Raw genomic sequence first — 8,904 nt, forward strand, 5'->3', positions numbered from 1 at the left:
CTAACCCTGCCCTCAGAGGAGCTGGCCGTGACACAGCTGTGTTGGCGCTTCTTACTCCTCCTCTGCCTTCGCCTTGGGCTTCCACTTGTTCCCCTGTGACATTTGGGAATGCTCTCAGTAGCGCGTCTACCAACGTGCGCTTGTACTCGCGCATGTTCCTATCACGCTCCAGTGCAGGAAGTAAGGTAGGCACATTGTCTTTGTACCGGGGATCCAGCAGGGTGGCAACCCAGTAGTCCGCACACGTTAAAATGTGGGCAACTCTGCTGTCGTTGCGCAGGCACTGCAGCATGTAGTCGCTCATGTGTGCCAGGCTGCCCAGAGGTAAGGACAAGCTGTCCACTGTGGGAGGCGTATCGTCATCGTCCTGCGTTTCCCCCCAGCCACACACCAGTGAGGCCCGAGCTGCGTTGGGTGCCACCCCGCTGTGAACATGCTTCATCCTCATCCTCCTCCACATCCTCCTCATCCTCGTCCTCCTCGTCCTCCAGTAGTGGGCCCTGGCTGGCCACATTTGTACCTGGCCTCTGCTGTTGCAAAAAACCTCCCTCTGAGTCACTTCGAAGAGACTGGCCTGAAAGTGCTTAAAATGACCCCTCTTCCTCCTCCTCCTCCTGGGCCACCTCATCTTCCATCATCGCCCTAAGTGTTTTCTCAAGGAGACATAGAAGTGGTATTGTAACGCTGATAACGGCTTCATCGCCACTGGCCATGTTGGTGGAGTACTCGAAACAGCGCAACAGGGCACACAGGTCTCGCATGGAGGCCCAGTCATTGGTGGTGAAGTGGTGCTGTTCCGCAGTGCGACTGACCCGTGCGTGCTGCAGCTGAAACTCCACTATGGCCTGCTGCTGCTCGCACAGTCTGTCCAGCATGCGCAAGGTGGAGTTCCACCTGTAAGGCACGTCACATATGAGGCGGTGAGCGGGAAGGCCGAAGTTACGCTGTAGCGCAGACAGGCGAGCAGCGGCAGGATGTGAACGCCGGAAGCGCGCACAGACGGCCCACACTTTATGCAGCAGCTCTGACATGTCGGGGTAGTTGTGAATGAACTTCTGCACCACCAAATTCAGCACATGCGCCAGGCAAGGGATGTGCGTCAAACCGGCTAGTCCCAGAGCTGCAACGAGATTTCGCCCATTATCACACACCACCAGGCCGGGCTTAAGGCTCACCGGCAGCAACCACTCGTCGGTCTGTTGTTCTATACCCCGCCACAACTCCTGTGCGGTGTGGGGCCTGTCCCCCAAACATATGAGTTTCAGAATGGCCTGCTGACGTTTACCCCGTGCTGTGCTGAAGTTGGTGGTGAAGGTGTGTGGCTGACTGGATGAGCAGGTGGAAGAAGAGGAGGAGGAAGCCAAGAATGTTGCCCTGCGATCCTTTGACGGCAGAAGGACGTGCGCCAAACAGCTCTTCGCCTGGGGCCAAGCCGCCACTACATTTACCCAGTGTGGAGTTAGGGAGATATAGCGTCCCTGGCCGTGCTTACTGGTCTACGTATCTGTGGTTAGGTGGACCTTGCCACAGATGGCGTTGCGCAGTGCACACTTGATTTTATCCGATACTTGGTTGTGCAAGGAAGGCACGGCTCTCTTGGAGAAGTAGTGGCGGCTGGGAACAACATACTGTGGGACAGCAAGCGACATGAGCTGTTTGAAGCTGTCTGTGTACACCAGCCTGAATGACAGCATTTCATAGGCCAGTAGTTTAGAAATGCTGGCATTCAGGGCCAGGGATCGAGGGTGGCTAGGTGGGAATTTACGCTTTCTCTCAAATGTTTGTGAGATAGAGAGCTGAACGCTGCCGTGTGACATGGTTGAGATGCTTGGTGACGGAGGTGGTGGTGTTGGTGGTACATCCTCTATTTGCTGGGCGGCAGGTGCCAACGTTCCTCCAGAGGCGGAGGAAGAGGCCGAGGTGGCGGCAGCAGCAGAAGAGGTAGCAGGGGGAGCCTGAGTGAGTTCCTTGTTTTTAAGGTGTTTACTCCACTGCAGTTCATGCAGGTTGTGCTAAGGTTCAGTACGTAATGCCTCGCTTCAGGCTCTGATGGCACAGCGTGCAAACCACTCGGGTCTTGTCGTCAGCACATTGTTTGAAGAACTGCCACGCCAGGGAACTCCTTGAAGCTGCCTTTGGGGTGCTCGGTCCCAGATGGCGGTGGCCAGTAGCAGACGGACTCTCTTGGCGGCGGGTGTTCTGCTTTTGCTACGCTGTTGGCTCGGTCTCACCACTGCCTCTTCCTCTGAATTCTGAAAGTCAGTGGCACGACCTTCATTCCATGTGGGGTCTAGGACCTCATCGTCCCCTGCATCGTCTTCCACCCAGTCTTCCTCCCTGACCTCCTGTTCAGTCTGCACACTGCAGAAAGACGCAGCAGTTGGCACCTGTGTTTCATCATCATCAGAGACGTGCTGAGGTGGTATTCCCATGTCCTCATCAGGAAACATAAGTGGTTGTGCGTTAGTGCATTCTATCTCTTCCACCCCTGGGGAAGGGCTAGGTGGATGCCCTTGGGAAACCCTGCCAGCAGAGTCTTCAAACAGCATAAGAGACTGCTGCATAACTTGAGGCTCAGACAGTTTCCCTGATATGCATGGGGGTGATGTGACAGACTGATGGGCTTGGTTTTCATGCGCCATCTGTGCGCTTTCTGCAGAAGACTGGGTGGGAGATAATGTGAACGTGCTGGATCCACTGTCGGCCACCCAATTGACTAATGCCTGTACCTGCTCAGGCCTTACCATCCTTAGAACGGCATTGGGCCCCACAAAATATCACTTCAAATTCTGCTGGCTACTGGGACCTGAGGTAGTTGGTTCACTAGGACGTGTGGCTGTGGCAGAACGGCCACGTCCTCTCCCAGCACCAGAGGGTCCACTAACACCACCACGACCATGTCCGCGTCCGCGTCCCTTACTAGATGTTTTCCTCATTGTTACCGTTCACCACAATAAGAAAAAAATTATTTGGCCCAATGTATTGAATTCAAATTCAGGCCTTTTTTTTTACAGGCACCTAACACTATCTGGCTATCTATTTAGGTACCGTATTACACTAATACAGGCACAACAGTAACGACAGATTTAGCTGAATATAAATTGTAGGCCTAGTATTTAGGAGCTGGGTGACAGGTATACATTTACGGACAGAATTAAACTTGGAGATGCACGGTAGCGTGTGAAGTTATTGAGGATGACACTATCCGCACCTTCAATCTAATATACCCTTTTATGGATAGATTTAACCTTGGCCTGATAGTAATTCCCTAAATTTGTGGTTTCTGCTCTAAGTTGGGAATTGTATTTCAACCCAGAACAAAAACTGTGCTTTGGCAGACACTAAATAGATTGACCAGCCACAGCAGTATCAACGGATTTAGCTGAATATAAATTTTAGGCCTATAATTTTGGAGCTGGGTGACAGGTATACGTTTACGGACAGAATTAGACTTGGAAATGCACGGTAGCGTGTGAAGTTATTGAGAATGACCCTATCCGCACCTTCAGTCTAATATACCCTTTTATGGATAGATTTAAAGTAGGCCTGATACAGCAGAATCCACTGATTTAGAGAATTGCTAAGTTGGGAATTGTATTTCAACCCAGAAGAAAAACTGCTTTGGCGGACACTAAATGAATTGACCAGCCTCAGCAATAAACACAGATTTAGCTGAATATAAATTTTAGGCCTATTATTTAGGCGCTGGGTGACAGGTATACGTTTACGGACAGAATTAAACTTGGAAATGCACGGTAGCGTGTGAAGTTATTGAGGATGACACTATCCGCACCTTAAATCTAATATACCCTTTTATGGATCGATTTAAACTTGGCCTGATACAGCAGAAAAAAATTATTTAGGGAATTGCCAAGTTGGGAATTGTATTTAACCCAGAACAAAAACTGTGCTTCGGCAGACAGTATTACAATTGGCTAGCCACAGCTGAAACACCAGATTTAGGGTACTGCTATTTTGGCAATTGTATTTTACCCCTCAATAAAATAGCAAGCACAGCCAAGCCCCTGATGTAGGATATAGCAAAAAAATAACCACACTATTGATGGTTAAATGGACTTGGTGGCAGCTTGTGCTGGCGCACCACAAGACACAAAATGGCCTCCGATCACCCAAGAAAAAAGTGACAGAAAAACGCTCTGGGCAGCCTAAAAACAGTGAGCAATTAAATAGCAACAGTTCAATGATCCACAGCTGTAGATCGATCACTGAATTAAGTGTTTTTGCAGAGTTAATCACTGTCTAATCTGGCCCTAACAGCAGCTGCAACCTCTCCCTACACTGATCAGAGCAGAGTGACTTGCGGCGCTACGTGACTCCAGCTTAAATAGAGGCTGGGTCACATGCTGCACTGGCCAATCACAGCAATGCCAATAGTAGGCATGACTGTGATGGCCTCTTGGGGCAAGTAGTATGACGCTTGTTGATTGGCTGCTTTGCAGCCTTTCAAAAAGCGCCAAGAAAGCGCTGAACACCGAACCCGAACTTTTACGAAAATGTTCGGGTTCGTGTCACGGACACCCCAAAATTCGGTACGAACCCGAACTATACAGTTCGGGTTCGCTCATCCCTAATCATGTGGTGATGTCATCATTGAGTGGATGAGGTGAGTAAGTTTTTATTTATTTTTTAAACCCAAAAGGCCATATTGCATAGCGTATTACCGTTTTTAACGGCTGGGTGAACTTCTGTCTAAGCTGCCGTTACAAAAAGGTCCCATTGATTGATAGGCTGAATGGGGTTTTAACATAGCAATTTCTTGTCAAACTTCCGGGAAGCTGTCGAATCCAATTTTTTAAAGCTTCGCTGAGCTCTAGTCATCAATAAAGGATATCTTGGAAAACCCCTTTAATGTTAAACATATACAGTATATCATCCAGTTTGGCTTTCATTACTCAAATATATATGATTCACTATTAGTACTTATTTTTCTTTATTCCTAATATTAAATAAATTGCTACCAGTGTGTTTGCAAGTTGTTTACTAGGGCTCCTCTAGAGGTTTCAAAAAGATAGGGAATTGATCACCTTATCTGTGTATCCCCGAAAGTCTAAATCCCTATGCTTCAAGAACTAGGTAAATACTGCTCTGAAATTATTTTAGTGTAGCCTGAAATTCTATCCACAACACAGGTTACTATATGCTTTTGAATATACCTTTTATTAGTGAAGTCTCAATTCCAGTAAATCGGACCTAATATATGCTATCTTACATTTTTAGAAATTATACAGATATTTTAACAGATCTGCAAATAAAATAACAGTTCCGTTTCATCAATTTTTTTAGGTCAATTGGTTATATTGCTTATAAATGATTCTCTGCAGTGATATTTTCCTTTTTTAGTATATATGGATTTAAAATTTTCATTTAAAATGAAAGCAGAGCTAGATGTGTCACTTCAGTAACTGTAACTTAGGCCTCATGCACACGACCGGTGTGTGCGTCCGTGGTTCCGTTTTCAGTTTTTTTTCGCGGACCCATTGACTTTCAATGGGTCCGTGGAAAAATCTGAAAATGCACCGTTTGGCAGCTGCATCCGTGAGCAGTGTTTCCTGGCCGTGAAAAAAATTTGACCTGTCCTATTTTTTTCACAGTCAACGGTTCGCGGACCCATTCAAGTCAATGGGTCCGTGAAAAATCACGGATGCACACAAGATTGTCATCCGCGTCCGTGATCCGTGTCCGTTTTTTCCTATCATTTCAATGTCAAACTTGACTTAGATTTTTTTTTTCATTTTTCATGTCTGTGGATCCTCCAAAAATCAAGGAAGACCCACGGACGAAAAAACGGTCACGGATCACGGACCTACGGACGGTCGTGTGCATGAGGCCTAAGACAAAAGAAAATCCAGTAGCAAAATTCTGAAAATTAATGTCAAACCTTTTCAATGCCTACATTTAATATTTACCTTTTGGATTACATTTAAGATGTGTATTTTTGTCTTACTACTCAGTTATAACACACTAGAAGCATGCTGTCCTCTATAAAAAAAAAGAAAAAAAAAAAAGTATATATATACATATATAACATTTTTCACACATATTAATTATACAATGTGTTTTATACCATCTGGGCTGCAAGATGCTCAGAGCAGTGCACTGTTTTGAACTATTATTAATGCATTTAGTAGCTGGATGTCTTCACATGTGACTGTATTAATGATAGAATAAATTTTGCATGCATATTTTCAAGTGCATCATTTATTGTAATTATATATAATTTCCCCAGCATTTCATATGCTTAATTTCCCTCGACAATGACAATTTGTAGCAGCCATAAGCTTATTTCAATAAGTTATGTTTAAATAGAGCTTTGTGTACTATATATCGTTATATCGTTATATCGAAAATATTGCGTTTAAAAAATAAAGTATTTCATTCAATAGTAGATTTTAAAATTGCATGTTGTTTAGTTATTAATAAACACATAATAATGGATATATAATATAAATAAGTGAAGCTATGTCTGGAAGAAAACATCTCTTTTTCAGATCTTCTACACCAGGGATCAAGCAACCTCCAGCTGTCCTGAAACTCCAACTCCCAGAATCCTGCATTCTTGTCTATAGGAGTTACAAAAACAGCAGCTGGAGTGAAAAAGGTTGCTGATCTCTGTTCTACACCCATGGATGTAGTTATTGGGGCTGCACAGGTAGCAGGTGCACCCATACTGTGGTGCTTTAGCAAAGCCAAAAGCACTTCTGCTATTTAAGAAAACACCCATGCTATAAATGGCACATGGTAGATGGGGACTCTTTATAGATTTTTTATTTGGATTCAGGATCTACTATAAATCAGCCAATTGCACAAATATGAAAATTAAGTTGTATATTATTTAGTAGGACATTTTGTAGTCAGCAGATCTTTGTTTTTCCTATAATTACCAGAATTTTTTTGTATTAAAGATTAACAGCCAGGCTAGATATGGAACACTACCTTACATACATCTCTGCTGTGGAGTGCTACATCTTCTTATTGCTGATATTACTTGGAGGTGGATGAGTCCAACCTTTTGTAAACCATTGCACCTGTCTTTGGAGGCCTGTAACTTACAGTGTTGAGCCTTCAATATTTGCTTAGAGATATAGCACTGTGTAAATTAAGGTATTCAAACTTTGTTTATTTTATTTTATTTTTTTATTTCCACCATAGCATGTTGAAAAAGCATGTGGAAAATCCACACTCACCAACTCCTTGCCACTCCTTTCCGGCTCCCTGCCCCTCTTCATTGGTCTTCCGATGCCTGCCTATAAACTTCAGGATGGACAGTATGTCGCTGCAGCCAATGACTTTGCTCAGTTGTGATGTGTCAGCAAGCGGCACATCACTGCTGGGTCAAGTACCAGTTGGGGACATGTCACTACTAACACCAGCTATATGCTAAAGCAGCTTAGGTGACCCCATCTATCTGGAAGATTACAGACTGGAAGTGGAAGACCAGTGAAAAGAGCCAGGGAGCAGGTGGGTATGGATTTTTCCACAGGTACTGAGGTGGAGATTTGGAAAGCAAAAAGCTGGAAAAACTCATAAAGAATAATATTGTCCAGTTTTCCTATTCTTGTGAATAGTGACATGGTCCCAATTTTCTTTCCTTATAGGACAATATTGCCTTAATTTTGTTAAAAATATAAGATGTACAATGAATCAATTGTATCTGAATTTATTCTCCTTGGCCTTTCCAATGTTCCTGACCTGGATATTACCTTATTTTTTGTCTTCCTACTTATGTATGTAGTATGCATGACCGGAAACCTTATTATAATTGTCATATCAAATGTAGACCCAGCTCTAAACACTCCAATGTACTTCTTCCTTGGTAATTTATCTTTTTTGGATATATTATGTACAACTTCTACAATTCCTAATATGTTGGCCAATTTTTTTTCTGAGCATAAAGTAATAACTTTCCATGGCTGCGTTATTCAAATGTTTATATTTACTGCTGCTATGGACGCAGAGTTTCTTTTGCTTACACTTATGTCAATAGATCGTTACTTGGCCATATGCAATCCATTACGCTATAAATCAATAATGAGTAAAAAATCATGTTATTTCATGGCTACTGTTGTCTGGACTTTTGGGTTTTGTAGTTCGACTTATCACACATCCAGTACATTCCGTCTATCATTTTGTTCATCCAATAAAATAAATCACTTTTTTTGTGAAATTCCACAGCTGTTGGCACTGTCCTGCTCAGATACAAGTATAAATGAACTAGTGCTTATTGTGACAGATGTTGTTTTAGGTGTATTTTGCTTTATTTTTATCTTCGGATCATATTTGTTCATCATTTTGGCAGTGTTAAAAATTCGTTCAGCTGATGGGAAGATGAAAGCATTTTCTACATGTGCCTCCCACATTACCGTAGTGTTGTTATTTTATGGTACTTTAATATTTGCTTACTTTAAACCTTCAACAGGAAATGCATCTAACATGGACAAAGCAATTGCTGTTCTCTATACTATTGTGATACCAATGTTAAACCCAATATTATACAGCCTAAGGAACAAGGAAGTAAAACATGCTGTTCAAAAAGTTATATTTAGAAAAGTAACACTGAATCACTAAAATATTTTTTAAAGATTTTCATTTTCTACTTTTGTCAAGTAAAGTAAACAAAGAATATGATCTTCTCAATTTGTAAATTGTAAAAATGTGGTTTTGAAAGTGATGATCTTGGAGGTCATCGATTTTTGGCCAATGTATGGATGGTTTCACACACATTTTTTTTATTATTTTTTTTGCAGTTTTGATATAGTTAATTGGGCCAAAGTCAAAAGTGAATTCAGAAGTAATGGAAAATATAAAGTAAGGGCTTTTTTTTCTTCCTGTTGGATCTACTCTTGGCTTTGACTTGTATACTATGTGGGTCTCATGCATAAACAC

At 43.0% G+C, this 8,904-nt stretch overlaps 1 protein-coding gene across 1 annotated transcript; it reads left to right on the top strand.

Annotated features, from left to right (window-relative positions):
- Positions 1-7,650: 7,650 nt before the first annotated feature.
- On the top strand, positions 7,651-8,586 carry LOC120990782 (olfactory receptor 5AS1-like). The gene has a single exon (XM_040419685.1). It carries the CDS (start codon positions 7,651-7,653, stop codon positions 8,584-8,586), a length of 936 nt encoding a protein of 311 aa, XP_040275619.1.
- Positions 8,587-8,904: the final 318 nt, after the last annotated feature.

Source organism: Bufo bufo, chromosome 2 (assembly GCF_905171765.1).
Source record: "Bufo bufo chromosome 2, aBufBuf1.1, whole genome shotgun sequence".
NCBI classification, from domain to species: domain Eukaryota; kingdom Metazoa; phylum Chordata; class Amphibia; order Anura; family Bufonidae; genus Bufo; species Bufo bufo.